This window comes from Pteropus medius, unplaced genomic scaffold (genome assembly GCF_902729225.1).
Source record: "Pteropus medius unplaced genomic scaffold, Ma_sr-lr_union100, whole genome shotgun sequence".
NCBI lineage: Eukaryota > Metazoa > Chordata > Mammalia > Chiroptera > Pteropodidae > Pteropus > Pteropus medius.
In genome coordinates, this window is record NW_024349799.1 from 15,304,573 (window position 1) to 15,320,816 (window position 16,244).

The 16,244-nt window shown below is 46.1% G+C and overlaps 1 protein-coding gene across 1 annotated transcript in view; it reads right to left on the minus strand.

The window, feature by feature from the left end:
• The window catches only part of PITPNA (phosphatidylinositol transfer protein alpha), a 32,445-nt gene extending 16,599 nt beyond the window's left edge, over positions 1–15,846 (minus strand). Inside the window, exons 1-4 of the mRNA XM_039886279.1 lie at positions 15,602–15,846; positions 11,804–11,834; positions 7,077–7,222; positions 3,802–3,893 (exon numbers count right to left, since the gene is read on the minus strand). Of these exons, the coding sequence (XP_039742213.1) occupies positions 3,802–3,893; positions 7,077–7,222; positions 11,804–11,834; positions 15,602–15,621 (289 nt within the window). The 5' untranslated portion in view covers positions 15,622–15,846. The remainder of the gene's footprint in view (positions 1–3,801; positions 3,894–7,076; positions 7,223–11,803; positions 11,835–15,601) is intronic.
• Positions 15,847–16,244: the final 398 nt, after the last annotated feature.

Here is a 16,244-nt window from a genome sequence, read left to right on the forward strand (position 1 = left end):
GTCACTGAGTAACGGACTAGCTCTCTTCTTGACAATAGCCCAGATCATTCTGTGCCCTCTGAATTTAGGAGTTATCTCAATTTCTGATAGATGCCACACTGCTGTTTGGACAGTTAATGGGGCTAACAGTCAAACCCCATAACTCCAAACTGAGATGAGGAGAAGTTGAAATATAAAGGATAAGATCCACCTTGCATAAAAATAACATAAGAGACTATAGTAATTCCCCCAAATCCAATTGAAGATACTTGGAAGAAAGCACAAAATTATAACTAAAAGGCCTATTGAAATAACTGCCCTGTTGTCAGCTTGGAGAAAATCGTGTTAAACAAAAATGAAATGATGGGTATACTATCCATCGAAGGGAAGTCCAAAGAGGCCAGTACGGCAAAAATTCTCCAGTGCTGTCCTGGGAGCAGGAGCCTTGGGCTGCGAACGTGGCACCTCTAGCAGCCCCATCCCAAGAGTGGAGACAACAGTGTCAGGCTGGCCTGGTTTGATGATACCAGCCACTAAAGTTCTCCAGTTAACCACTTGATTCTGAGCCCATGTTCTCCAAGTGACCTTCTCCTTCTAGTCTGGCCTCTGTAGGGACATAATGTGCTAATCAACATACTCCAAAGTCTGACCACTTAAGCATGTGAACATTTTCACTACATGTTGGCATTCTGATTATACCTTGGTTTCTCACATGGAAGAATCCACAAGAATGCCCTAATTAAGACCCAGTTTCATTAGTAATTCTGTACTTCAATATAACTTAATATATTGGTATATGAGGTTTTTATACATTCATAATTTTCAGACCCTGAGAAACAGATTCACTCAGTTCTGACAAATTAGGTTTCTGAATCTATGGGAGTGATAACCCTATGTAGCCTTTAATGCCAACTTGGTTGACTAAACAATCTTCCCTAAACTTCTCTAGCTGTCCTTGCCCCTCCAAACACCTCTGCATTCACAGCAATCCCTTTTCTTCGAACTGCAACCCTGGGCACACTGGAAAGGTCCCAGGAAACTCTTTGTAGTTGGAAAGTTGGGCTCTCCAAATAAGACTAATAAGGTACTTTAAAACCATGGCTTAGCAAGACTGTATTCAGCTGAGGGTTAAGGCTAGAGGGAGAGGTAGGAGGGAAAACATTCATTTTCCTCTTTCTATTTCCATTCACAGTCCAAATCCCATCTCACTCCCTCCTCACATCCCAACCTATCAGTAATGGGGGAAAGAGATAGACAAAAATAAGGTAAGAGGGTAGCAAGGGCTGATAATGAGTAGAGTATTCCAAATCTGTTTTCATTCCACCCAGAATAGGGTTAGAGCTTTCCAAAGCATGAGGAATTTACTTCATGCTCCTTTATCCAAACTTTGATCTACTTAGGTCAAGCTTAGATGTTTGAACTAATATCTTCCCCCCATCAACTCCCAGAGGAAACTGGAAAGTAGCCTTCCTTGTTTATCTCTCTTATTTTAAAAGAGCAAGCATCTAACTGAACAGATCTAAGATCCGGCATATTCATTTCATATGACAGCGGATTCTGACTGTGAGGTCAGCACCTGCTGAAGAAACCAAACTTCCCTCCCCCGACACTCTGCTTCTCCTCTTTGTGGATTATTTAGAAATTACTTTTATCTTTTATTTTTTCCTTTTGGCCAAGGACAATATGTGAATGAACATTTGGTGTCTAGAATAATGTCCATGTCAGCTGCAGCACACTCCCCAGAATTATACAGTACAGTAGCATCTCTCAGTTAATATAAGCTGTGTATCCAGAACCCTGCCCCAGGCACAGAAGAGTCCATGCCATCCACTTGTCTCCTTTATGCCAAGTTGGCTAAGGTTCTTATGACACATGCTTAATGAAACTCTCTTAGATATCATGAAAATTTACCTTTGGCACTAGACCAGACATACCCAAGGATAGTGTACGCTGTCTTTTAAGAAAGTGTGTGCAGGCCTCTTTTCTAATAATTTAACAGCTTCCTTCCAATGCTTAGGGAATAGCAATATTTGCATTTTCAGCTACAGCAATAAAACTCTAAGTGCCACACATCCCAGGTCCCATCAGTGATTGTTAATCTCCCGATATAAGGTTCTTGAACCTGTGCAGGGCCACTGAGGATTGGAGAGAGCAATGGCCCTGTGCACTAGACTTTAGTCATTCCCAAGTTCACAGGATAATGACCACATGGGTGGAGCATCCTTATCAGATGCAATCTAGGAAGTGCCAGGTCCCAACAAGTAAGTAGAGTAGTGCATGTAAGCAGAGGCTGGCAGGAGCACCCTGTAGCTAGACTGTCTGTACAAAGAAATATAGGTTGGATGGAGAAAAGACCACACACCTCACACACAAGAGGAAACTGGAAAGTAGCCCTCCTTGTTTATCTCTCTTATTTTAAAAGAGCAAGCATCTAACTGAACAGATCTAAGATCCGGCATATTCATTTCATATGACGGCGGATTCTGACTGTGAGGTCAGCACCTGCTGAAGAAACCAGACTTCCCTCCCCCGACACTCTGCTTCTCCTCTTTGTGGAGACCTCTAGGGAACTCCCCTAAGGACATGGAGCAGTACCGGCTTGGGCTCTCCAAGAGACCTACTTTTAGATGGCTCTTGAGACCTAGGAATCCTGGAAAGCTAGGAGTGTGAACTACTCAAAGGGAATCCCAAAAACAGAATAGAAAGTTCTCTGTGGAGGTTCAAATCTTTCTTTTCCAAAAACTCCAGATAGGAGACAGGCCAAGATTAAGAAAATAATTCCACCCCACTCCCACCTTTAACTATAAAATGTGCCAGTTTAGCATAAGCTATTGATTCAGGGCTCTTAATAGTGACTTCTCTCCTCCTTGCCCCCCACCGCCATCCAAATCTGGCATGTACACTCTGTGTGTTATATAACACATTTGAGGGATAGTTGTTTCTAAATCCACTGCCATCGGAAGTTGGGCTTATTTCCATTTTACCCCAATAATATCAATGTTTTCTTTGCTAAGTTTTCTTGGTGTCTAGCCCTGGCCCTTCCCCAGGGTAGGAAGGCCACCCCAGAGGCCCTTTCCTATGACTGCTGCCTCTCTCAAGAGCCACTGGCCTCAATGCTGTTTTTCAAGTTAAACACAAATATATATCATCTTAAAACTGGAAATGTCGGTATCTAACAACAAGCGAGTGGTTTAAAAGGATCACAGTACATTCATACAATGGAATGCTATGCAGCCATTACAAATTTTAAAAAATAGGAGACTGTGTAGTGACAGGGAAAGGGTCCTGCATTTACTGAGTAACCTGAGCAATTTAATAATTAATATGATCCAAAATTTGTCCAGAAAATGTGCCTGGATACTTTATATATGTGTATATATGTAAGCATTAAAAAAAACTAGGAAAAAAGACACTAAACTGTTAATGGTGACCACCTAGGAATGGGAAAATCATGGGTGATTATTTTCTTCCATTTGTATGTACTTTCCAAAATTTAAATAGAGAACATTACTTTTTTAATCAGTAAAAACAATCAAAATAATTATACCATCCCCAAATAAAAGGGGGTGGTTCTGTGCCATTTTAGGCCATGACTATTTGGTGGTTCCCACCCAGCTGGCTGCCAAATTGTACTAGACAGTGACATTTACCACCAGTCTCAGCCTGAAAGGAATCCCAAAGCTCATCCTTCCACTAGCTTAATCTAGAAAATGAATGTGGGGCGCAAAGCCCCAATTCACCCCCCATCACAGAGTCTACTTGACCATACCCTCCATCCATCTTGGTGCCCAAACTCCAGCTTCTAGCCAGGTCTACACTCACCAGTTCTGCAATAAGGGTAGGCATTCCATGCTTTTTCATGTATATTCAGGGCTCCCTCTGGGGCCAGCATTCTAACAAACGTGGGCACTTTGCTATAGTGAGAAAAGGGTTATGAAGAGAAATAGAGGAGAGAATTAGAAGACAACGTGCTTTTATATCACATTCTTCAGGCCACATCTCCAGCTTCTTTAATGGGGAGTTGACAAGTAAATTTCCATGAGATAAGTAGGTTATTCCTGTGTGTTAGAAGCCATTGTCAGAGCCTGACCCCTCTCCCCCAGCTTGTCTGTCTACTAACATCCACTCACATCTTGCTCTACCATCCATCAGAAGCAGGACAGCAGGTGAGACCTCAGGCTACCTGCCATGGCTTATCAGCCATTACGTAATCATTATGCTTTCTTTCCAGAGCTCACTGGGCCTAGTACATTATACTCCACACTGCAATGATGAGATACCTCCAAGAGTCCAGGTTTATGGGTCTGAGTAACTGACTGACTAACTTGTCATATGGAATCTAGGATGATCCAATCTGCTATTCTCAGTTCTTAAGATGCCAGGAGGGCCTCGGGGCCATCTGTCTCCAAGGACAAAGTATTTTCTTGAATTTAATTCTTCTTACCTTGGGTTACTGAACAGCATGTTCGTTAAAGCCCATTTTTTTTAAAGGTATATATATTTCTCTTTAGTTTTTACCTGGTAATCTAAGCAGTCTTTAGCAGGCTCCAGCAATCTCATCAGCTTTAGGGCCTGAGGTCTAAGAAAAAAGAACTAACCCCAGTAAAGAGCTAACTCAGAACTCTCAGAGCAACCCTCTAAGAGTCATTTACTCACTGCCACACTCATTTAGTAAGTATTTCCATGTGCCAAGCAGTGGGATACATATAGAAACCACACAGACATACATGCCTCATGCCCTCAAGGAGCTTACATTCTAGTGGGGAGTATAACTAACCAGGCAGAAGACAACACTGCAAGTGTGTGCCATAATGGGACAGCATAAGGCTCTGGGAGGGAGAGCACTATGGGAACATGGTGTGGGAGGCATGGTGCATGAGGAGGCTCCTCTGGGAGAAGGATTAAATGAACACAAAGAGTGAGTACGACTGAGCTAGACAAAAGGATAGGAGTGGGGTGAGAAGAGATGGTGGAAGAGAGAGAAGTTCTGAGTATCTGGTGGGGAATACAAGAGAGTCTGAAGAGGATGGGTCATAATAGATCTTATAAGTTATATCAAAGACTATAGACTTTATCCTGAGGGCAAAGGGAAGCCATCTATAGCTTTTAGCTGGGGAGCAACAGCTCTGTCTTCTGGACAGAACACCCAAAATTGTATGGAGAACTGGAAAGCAAGACCAGTTAGGAGCTACTGTAGTAATCAAGGCAAGAGACAATAGAAGGAAATAGGAAGATTGGAGGTACCAGATATGGAGATGGAGTCAACAGAAATTGATTTGATATAAGGGACGAGGAAGGGGGTGGTGATGAACCCATGTTTCTGACTGGGGCAACTAGATGGATGACAGGAAGGCTTTGGTCTTCATGAGGAGAGGTGGTTGCGGCATTCAGCATGTTTGCTTTTTTTTTGCGGTTGGGTGTTTGGGATTAAGGAAAGGGTAGTGGTAGCAGCTCAAAGTTTATACTCTCTCTTGTAAGCAAGAGGGTAAGACAGGTCCTACAGACCTCCTCTCTGCATCTCTGGTTGGACCAAATAAGTCTTGAGGAACCAAATGGCTCCTTCTATCAACCTCACTATCTCTTTCAAAATCCTCTCTAAAAAAAATACAAATGCAACCATAGGGAAGGTATATCTGAATCCTTATTTATTTTTTTAATTTCTAAATTTATTTTTCAATTACAGTTGACATACATCTTGAGCCTTATTTTAATCAACTGTTAATGGCTCAGCAAGGACTGGTTGGCAGTCAACTCAGAGCAGGGATAGAGGAGGATGAAGAGGAGGCTTGGAGGAAAAAGCACACTGGCAAGGAAATGGGATCACGGTGAGATTTCCCCACCTCCTACTTCACAATGTTGCTTTCCTCTTGGCTCCAGCACTCATAAAATCCTGGTCCTCTCTGGGCTAATACTTTTACATCTCTAGAGCAGCAGACTACATTAAATGAGAGATTTTATCCAGTGAAGATGAAATTGATTTTAGTTTAGTTTGGTGACTAGAAATTAAGATTCAGGTTTAAGTTGTACAGCAATGTGGGATGTACTTAATGCCACTGAACTGTACACTTAAAATGGTAAAAATGGTGAATTTTGTGTTAAGTATATTTTCCACAATTAAAAAAATATATTCAGGTTTATTTTTGCCAGTTCTGGATAGTTTCTGAAACGAGCTTGGTTCAACTTCCCTTCGAGCTGGTATATGTTGCTTTCAACACCCTTTGGGTCAGCTCAAGAGTTTGCAGAAATATTACTGTTTTGGTTAGGGATTCAGAACATTCGTGTGGTTTGCTATCAATTTTGGTACACAAATCAGTTCAAATATTTAAAGATTTATGTCTTTGATCCAAAGACAGGTACCAAAAATTTCTCTGGTAGCTAATTTTACAATATCAGAATTTAAAATACTTCCTGACCCAGCAATTCCACTTTTAGGAACATTTATTTTGATTTACACACAAAAGTACATCAAAAGATTTATGCAGGAGTTGTACTGGAGTACTGTATGTAAACATCTAGAAATGACTATAAACATACATCAAGAGGCCTGGTGAAACAACTTACAGCATATCTGTACAAAATAATACTATGTGTACTTCAAAAGAATGAGGCCAAATATCCTAAAAGTGAAAGAAAGATATGGCATGATAAGTAACAAAAGAGCAAAATCAAGAATAGTATGTATTAGTATAATCCCATCTATGTAAGATAACAATAAAGGAAATAAACACCCATCTACACACACACAATAATGGTTACACACACACACATACACACACACACACATAACACACACATATTCTTCTATACTCACAGACAAGAGTATTACTGTGGGACGAGTCCACAAGAAACTAAACACTATCACCTCTGGAAACTGGGAGCCTAGTGGGGCAAGTATTATTTTTATTTTAAAAGAATAAAATAATAAACAAAAAAACCTCCAAAACCTTTAAATGAACAAAGAAGTACTACCACCTACACCCGCTCTCACAGGTGAAGCAACCTGAGCAACCAGCTCATAACCTGAAAACACCCCCAATTATCCATTATCTCTACTTCAAAACCAGGCCACCTTTCAGCTCTGCTGTATAGCCACATACCTCTGTAAGTGGTAGATCTTGTGTGTGTACTGGCCTTTCTCACCATCCTTCTCGTAGGGTTCATTCACCAGGACCTCCACGCCTTCACCACCACCCGTTTCATTTTTGCTGGCTTCAGCCACAGAATACAGCTGTCCTACTTGATACTAAAGGAACAGGGAGACGGGAGTTATTGCCAATGCAGAATCTTCTCAACAGTTACACATAGTCCCGTTGCTGGTAATAATTCCAATCACATCACTCTGGGGTCCCCTGATCTGAGAATTCATTCTGAAGTTTCAAATGGGGCTGTGCCCAAATCCACTCAAAGCCACTGAGAACACTGCTCCATGGCCTCTCTTTAGTCATCTGATGTGTTTACTTTCAGCTCAAGAAAATGGGTGTACCCATTTTCACACCACCATCCAGAAAATGGATTATAGAGTCCAAGGTAGATTTTGTCCTGGATCTGCCTCTGCTATGAAGACTCCAAAAAAATAGAAGTCTATTTATCCCATTCATTTAAACAAATCCTAAGACATGACTTCTTGTCAAAGAAAGTTATCCAGTGCTGTGAAATCCACCTCTGCTAGAAAACTGGCTCATCTATTTGCTTTTTCTTCAATGTTGGGCCCCTCCTCACCCTGCCAGCAGCTCAGAAAACAGTCTTGTAGATAACTGGACCTCCTGATACCTTCCGGATTCCTGGCGAGGCTGAATCAAGTTCCCTGCTTCCCATATTAGATAGCACAGATTCCTACCCCACGGTCTGTGCTGGCTGGGTACACCCTCTGTGTTGGCACTTACTAGATGGCAAAAGCCTAGTTTTCCTTTATTTGGGTCACATGCCACCCTATCAAGTCACCAGTCAAGATCACTGGCCTCCTCTGACCCCCTCAGGACAACTCAGTGTTAGGGCCAATGACCTGGGCAGTGCCCAGGCTTGGCCCTTCTGCTCCCGTCTCTCTGAGGGAAGCTGTCTGAAAGGAAAAATAAGGTGAAAAGAGAATAAAAAGGAACAGTTAATGCAGGAAGTTATATCTGTACCAGAGGATGTCTTTTCCCTGTCACCGCCAGTATGAAGCAGGCACAATAATTTAGAGAGTAAGAGAAAAAGGAACTTGATTACTCAATATGTTGTGGGGGAGATACAGGTTTTCCTCACTCTCTATGCCCCCTCCCCAAGATCCTGGTACTCCCAGGAATGAAAGACGAGAGCGTTGTTTTTTTTTTTTCCCTTTGAGACTGAAACAGAGTCTGTATCTCTGGGCAGCTGCTACTTAAACCACTGCCTGCATGACCAAGGAGCAGAGGCAGCTTCCAGGACTGTTTCACCTCCAACTTGAAAGTCTACCTGACCCGGCAGGCAGCTTCCTAAGTAATACAGGGAAATGTCTGGGCAAAGTGCGGAAGGCGAAGCAGCAGCAGACTAGGACAATTCACTGTTCGCCATGAAGCTGAAAGAGCCCTGACTTCCAAAGCAAAATCCCAGCACAAAATGCCAAGGAAAGGCCCAGGCAAGCAACCAAGTCTCACTTAATCCCATAAAGAGAAGCATCTGGGTGACAGCGAGTCATCTTGACTTTGCTAATCCAGAGTAACGTCGGTGTCAGCTCAATGCCCCCATGGAGCCCCAGCTATCCCTGTGCCTTTCTATGGTCCCCCACTACCTGAAGCACACAGGAAAACTGTATCAAGTGGGTCAGGGTTTGGCTGAGCCAGGGATTCCTAGGAAGAAGCAGTAATTCCGTTTCAGAGAAGTCATAAGAACATCCAACCACTGACTCAGCAATCCTAAAGGTCAGGCTAGGGAAAGGGCCTGGTGTGGAGACTGCGATGCCGATGCTGGCTGGTGGTGCTGCCTGGGGAGGGGCTCCAGGCAGAGACTAATCCCCTTCATTGGTTCCTCTTCAGCTGCAGGAATCAGAGGGCAAGCTCTAAGAGGATCAGTCTATTGGGCTGGCATCTTCCCCCTTTAATCTCTCTTGATATTCTGATCCTTTAATCCCAATGAGACAAGTGAAGGCAGTTTTGTTAATCCAAAGGGGTAAGTAAAACTGGCCTCCACAAGCTACAAGTGAGGGATTCTTTCCATGTCAGAGGGTTCTCTTTGGCACAGAGGCTCCACACCCTGGGAGAGCAGAAAGCAGCCAGATTCAGATGGGGTGGAGGTGAGTGGGGGCTGGGGGGTGAGTCCATTATATCAAATAAAGAGCCCTGAGGAGACTGGGGTTCCAGCCACCTCGGGCCTAAGACATTGCTCCCTGCCCTTGAGATTTGTTCCCTTGTCCCAAAGAATTAAGACACTCAGCTAAAAAAAAACAGAGACTCCACCACTTTGGCAATCTGGGAGCGGAAGCCCAGGAAGATGGAGTGAGTGGGCCTGAAACACTGACATGAAACATGTCATGAAAACCAGCACAGCTATTGGTCCTACCCATGTCCCTGTCAGGCCAGTTACCCTAGGGGGATGATGCCATGCATCTCCAGAAATGAGAAGTAAAACAGCCCTGCCCACAGTACAAGGTGAGCCAGCCTGAGTCAGGAACCACACTGGTGGACACACCCATGCCAAACAGGCAGGGCTTTCTTGCTCTGCTGCAGAATGCCTACAAACCCTGAACAATGTTAGGCTAAAGGTTCTGGCCAGCCAGAAGCTAATTCCACTCCAAAATATTGATTAGGGCTATCGGAATGGGTTATAAAGACATGGTTTTCTCTTTTCTCTTTCTCTTCTTTTCCCCCTACATCAGAAAGTTCTGAGGGCCTCAAATCGTGGACTCCAATTAGGAAGTGAATCCAATAGTCACACGACACTGGGCTGTTCCCATGGGAACCATGAGTCAGGATAGGGTTATTGATAAAGACTCTGAGAAAGTTGATCATTACTTGTTTCTTCTTCAGTCTCCTATTTAAGATTTTCTGATCTTCTGGAGCTAAGGTTCAAGCCATCAAAAGAGCAGCTCCAGGCTATGCACTGCTTTCTCATCAGCGGTTTCTAGCTGAGAACAGATTGACCATCACCAGCCAGACAGGTGAATCCTAACCAGTGCTTACTTCCCTAGCTCCTACATAGACTACTTCCTCAATGCTGGGGGGGAAAAAAAATTACAAGCTAAAAACCTCCAATCTCAGATGCTCTCAAGGTCAGTTCCCCTTTCCTTCCATTCTTGGTCATAAGCAATCAGTGTTCTGGCCCCTCCAGCCTTTCTGCAGCTCAGACAAGAGGTGCTCCGGACAGTGCTGGCCCTCCTGGGTCTGCCATACTTCTTAGAGGCATTCCCACTCCTCATTCTATCAAGAAACTCCCTGTGAAAAGATCCGTGTCAGCTCTAAATGCCACACCGAAGTACTCTCGAGTTCCTGGAGACAGCTTCCTGACTGCGGATGGGGGTGGGGTAGTGGAATTATGCTGTACAGCAGAGAGCGAGTCATCAGACCGCCAGGAGCTCATGGCAAGAGACATACTGGGTCTTCCTGCTTGGCCTCCTGTTTTAGAAAGTCATCGCTTACTATTTTTCACAAAAACAACAAGGCCCCCAAAGGAGGTGGGTTAACAAAGTTCCCCAAGCCAAAACTTGTCAGCTCAAGCATGGGGTTCCCAGGCCCCAGGTACATCTCAGGTGCCTCTAGGGATCACAACATCTATCCATCATCCCCTTTCCCCAACTTCTCCAGTTTCATTTCTCTTATCTTTCTTTCCCCAAATTCCCAGATCATCTTTGAGGCCCTTCTCTGGCTCCCTTCCCCAGGTCTCCACAGCTCTTATCCTCTAGGGGGCCAATGCCTGCCCACCCTTCTGGGGGGGGGTCAAAAAGCTGGGATATTTGCCTCATTTAAAGTGTGCTGCAGGTTCTGTTGGCCTGATTTCATTTTTCAAAGGACCATTTCATATTTGGAACAGACTGGAAGTTATCATAGGAGTTTCATGCTGATACTGTAGGAAAGAGAATGACTGAGGGTACTATACTGGCTGACAAACTTCACCCAAACTTGAGCTTAACTGGAAGCTGGGGTGGAGGTGAGAGACTGTGGATTCAGAAGGAAGCGAAGAAAAAGGCTGTGCCAAGAAAGGAAAGTGGAGGAAATTCAGAGAAAGGGTGGGACAAGGGAGGTTCTGTGACAGTTCTCTGCTGTCCAAGAGACCGACTCTGAGTCAGCATGGCCTATGAACCTTCTTGTGGCAAATCCTGCCAGATCCCCATAGACAGGGACATAAGGCCCAAGAACCATAAAAGGACAGGGCAAGCCAAGCCCATTTGTTATTCCCTGCCCTCCGTAAAAGGAGAGTTCTGAGCCTTGGTCTTCTCGGCAGTCACCTAGAGTGTAGCTAAGGAGGGCCTGAGAAATTTACTGCCCTGCTGGTTTGTTGCACAAAGGAGAGAGCCATGCACACTTCCCAGTCGAGTTATGGAGGTCCCAGATATGCACACACTCAGTCCCCTCAATAACATGTCCCTAAATAGGCACAGTCCCAGCAGGTAAAGGGGGCTGGTTTAGTCTCTCTTTAGACACCTAGTACGCCAACAGCTTGAGGCAGGTCACGCACAGTTGCCCAGATATACAAAGTGCCTTCCTTCAACTGAAAGTGGCTCCAGGAAAATTCACATTGAGTACTGATCATCTCTATGTTAGAACAAACATGGAAACCATACAAAGAGTTTGGGCCACTTGGAGCCCAACTTAGCTAATAGTAATGAGCAATTATATACAACTATAGCTAAAAAGAAGAAAGAAGAAGGACTTACCTCATCTACAGACACCGGCAGGATGACTCGACTACAAGAGAAGGAAAACAGTATCAACTTCAGACTCTGAAACCTGCCCAAGGCTCTTAAAGCATCACCTTAGAATAGTATTAAACATTTTGTTGCACATGACAGAAACTGTCAGAAACCCAGCAGAAAATGACCCTGAGTGCTTCGAGGCTAGGATGCTCTGTGCCCTTCTAGCATCCCAGTTAGAGCCCAGTGATTCAGTACATACCTGTTCCCCAATGAGCTACTTCTCAGGCCTCTGACTCACATTTGGAACTGTCTTCTCCCTCTCCTCCACTAATATCTTCCCCACCAAAACTTGCCAATTAATCTAGTAAAACAGATTGGTTAACACAGGAGGACCCACCCTGTAAACTGTGAAGCCAAGATGAGGATTCAGACCCAAAGAATCAGGCCCTGGGGATTTATACCTCTGTGGACCCAACCTCCCAACAACAACCCTCAAGGTGAAAGGCCAGGAAGGGGCAAAGCTCCTTGGAATCTTTAATCACTCTAAGAACATGCACCAACCATCTCTGCTCTGGGACAGGATATTACAATACAAGCTACTACCATAAAGCCACCAAGAGAGGACACGCAACTTGTGTCCTAACCTCCAGAAGCTGACCAAAGGCACCTCAACTGATCGCTGTCTTTTCTTTTTCCATTCCAATGACCACTAATTGTTGGAGGTACCACCAATAACCTGACAGAGAAACCATGGCCAGCAAAGTCCCCACACTGGTCAGAATTCCACAGGACTAACAATACTCCTCTAGGTGGCTACAGCCAACCCCCAGTTCAAAACTGTGAGGTCAGAGGGGTGAGACAAAAACGCTTGGTTGTATTCATATAAATCAAGCCAGTTCCCAAGCTGAGGCTGTCAGTTCCCAGACCTTAGCTGGAACCCCCTGGAGCCTCCTATATCTTTTGGGCATGGTGGAGCATGAGCTGCTATGCTATCTGTCCTGTGTAGTGGTTCCACCAACCAGGACCCTTGCTCCAGGATGGTAAATAGTCCTCTCACTATTTTCTAGTCCCACAAAGATCCCCCAGATAGCACATAGAAGGGTCTGAGAAAAACATTACACTATAGGAAAAGCACCTGGCAGAAAAGTAGCAGGAAAAACAAAATGGGCTCCAAGGCTTTACTGCCTGCTAACTCCCCTCCTCCAGAATGACTCAAATAACGTAAATCCTGCAGGTTATTGGATGCTGCCACTAACACTCTCCTCCCATTAGAGAAAGCCGACAATGCAGAAAAATACTTCCAACTTGGAGGCCACAATTACTGCATGCTCAGTAGAAACTTCCTAGAAAACAATCAGCCTTTTATCTTCAAGAACAGCAGTAAAAATCACATCCAAGAATTTGCAGAAATAAATCAAGGAGAATCCTGTTAGAGGAAGTGTCAGAAAAATCAACAAGGGCAACCTTCAGACCTGGGTGGGCACCAAGTCTTCCCTCCAAAAGAAACGAGCATCAGCCAGTTCCTGACAGGATGTTCTGAGGATGCTTACATTACAGCTGCTCACCCAGACATTTCTCCCTGACTCCTTGGGAGCAAAACCACTCTAGCAGCAATAGGGTGTAATTCCAAAGGATAGGGCCACAGAGGCAGTGCTGGGCTGAGTCTGGAGCTCTCACTTCAGTGTGACCTTCACTCGTACCCTTCCAAGAGCTGCAACGCTGCAGCCACAGCCAAGTGTCTTAAATACCCCCTTCTATGTCCCCCGCCCAGGGATGCACACATGTGCTTGCGTGCACACACAGGCCACAAGTCAGGCAGGAAGGAAATGCAGATGCCAAGGTTCTATATCTGTGGCACCTTGGACCTTTCCCTGGCAGGCTTCAAGGGGAGGAAAACAAAGAATGGGAAGGGAAGACCTCTCTTCAAAACTCACTCAGATCTCTTCTGAAGGTCCCTTCCCTTTCCTGTCTGACCTTCTTTACAAAACTACAGATTTCTACAGATTCCAAGATTCATCTGGGAATAGAAAAAAGGATCAAGAGAATGGGAAAAGCCTTTCATCTGGACAGTCAAGATTAGAATCTAAAGTGCACCATGCTCTCCTCCTGTTGGCATCCCCAGGTTCTTCCTCCTCACCACATAAAACTCTGAGTTCTGGTTGCATCAACATCAGACCAGATGTCATCAAATAAAGGTAGAGGGCCTTCAAAATAATGCTCTTCAGATTAGGTGTCAAGCTGGGATAATACCTGAATTTCTGCTCCCTTTGTTATCCGAAGGTCCACGCTATGCCTCCAAGGAGCAAGTCAGATGGGACGGAGCAAAGTGCTTTCACTGACAAAATGGATACAGCCCTCTGCACACCTTCTTGGCTACCAAGTGAGTTCCACTAGTTGCTCTCTACTTGGATATCTCCCACTTCCGGAATTCCTGGGCTTCTGGCCCAATGCTGCCCACCTGCCCTCCCCTCCAGAGAAGCACAGTTTTATTGTAAATTCTGCACACATAAATCCAATCTCTCCTCTTTGAAAAGGAAAACAAAAATGTCCCAAGATGTTTCCTTGGAACCATAAGCTTCAGAGGTAGGTCATCTCACATTTGAAAGATTTAGCAATCTAAACATCCCCACCTGTCATTCACCCAATCCCCTGGACTTCAGGAACAAGCCTGTCTCCCTGCAGCTCCTCCCAGAAGTCACCAGTTGCCCACCCCTAGTCACTACTCTAGAACTCCCTTACTTTTCACTGTCTTTTCTCAATTAATGGCTTTATGGGAACCTTCTCAGTTCCTCAAAGCAATTCCGCATCTCTGCACTAAGACCGAGAATTCCCTGGAGATGGACTGCCCTACCCCCCAACCCCACTCCAATAATTCTTATATTTACTGACAAACATACTCTACAACTGTCTTCTACCCTGGTAATATCCTAGCCTTCTCCATCACCATCACTCCCCCATATCACTTCAGTCCCTGTCCAATATTTTCTGGACTCCTCACCCAAGTGATCTCAAGTCGCAAGCAGAAACCCTAAGCTTTCCCTCCATTATCTCCTCCTTTGTACCTACCACTTGGGCATCATGTCATGCCACCAGTCCCCTCCGCTACCTCTTTAGACCTGTCAACTGAGCCTGGCCTTGACTCCTGAACCCTTTTCCTGTGTCCACTTATTACAGTCCTTCCCCCGATGCCTAAAGCAGAGCCACTTGTGCTCCAGGTTCCCCTCAGCAACCTTTCCCAGCATTTCAACTCCCTCAGTACTATGCAGCCCCCAAATCTCTCTCCACCACTGAATAGCTCACCGACCCTGCCTGCCCTTGTCTAACTGTTTCTCAACACATGAGACAACTCCTCCCTCTTCCGCTGGTCCTCTCAGCCACACGGGCAGTTCTGGCTGGTCCCCTCGTTCCTCAGCCCCCACTGGAAAACCACCCCACATCTCATCCAGTGCTTTCGAGCCCCTCAGCCCCTCCTCATGCCTTGTCCGGCTCTCACCGTCCCCTTGACTCCTTCTCAGGCTCCGTCGAGCCCTCACTGTCCCCTCGGCCTCTCCTCAGGCCTATTCGGCTCTCACTGCCCCTTGGGCCCCACCTCAGGGGCTGCCCATCCTTCTCTATTCACGTTGGCCCCACCTCAGGCCCTGTCCGGCCCTCACTGGCCCCTCAGCCCCTGCTGGGCCGCCCAACAGCCCATCCAGGGCTCTCCATCCCCTCCGGCCTCGTTCGGCCGCTGCATCCCCTCCTCCAGGCCATCAGCCTCCCTGGTCGTCATCCCCGACTCTGCCTTCCTCCTCGTTTCCGCACCGCCGGTCGGACACTCACTACTCTTTGAGCAGCACCATGTCGCTTCGCGGCTCGGCGGCTGCCCGCTTCCCGCCCGCTTCCCGGCGGCCGCTCTCCCCGTGGCCCGGCCCGGCCCGACTGCCTGTGCGCCTTCGTCGTGGTCTGCTCTGTCCCCGACGCTCTCTCTGCGGTCGCCGCGCCGGCTCCTGCGCCCCGGCCTCGCCGCCTCCCGCGCTGCTGCCGACGCCGCCCGGAGCTCCGGTTCCGCAGCGCCGCGCGGGGGCGGGGCGTCTCTGCGGCAACCAGAGCGTCACACGCAGTGGTGCGCGCTGACTTCAGCGCGGAGGCGGAGCCTTGTCGGGCTCGTCCCCTCTCGTCCTTAAATGGGCCACGGCGTCAGCGTCCGGGTCCGAGGTGGGCCCTGGGCGTGAGCAGACCTGGACAGTAGGCGGAGCAGACGACGAGGTGTCTGGCAGGGTCCTAGATAGGCTGTTCTGCAGCTGGAGCAGATGCACCTGTATGCTAGGGTCTCCCCAGTGGGGTGGATTGAGATCTAGGAAAAGCTTGTGCTCTTTACGCGCAAGTGCTCTTCCAACGGTTTGACTCCTCAGAACAAAACTAACAGAAAGATACTATTACTGTCCCCATTTACAGGTTAAGAGAAGGAGGCAGAGGTTTAGAG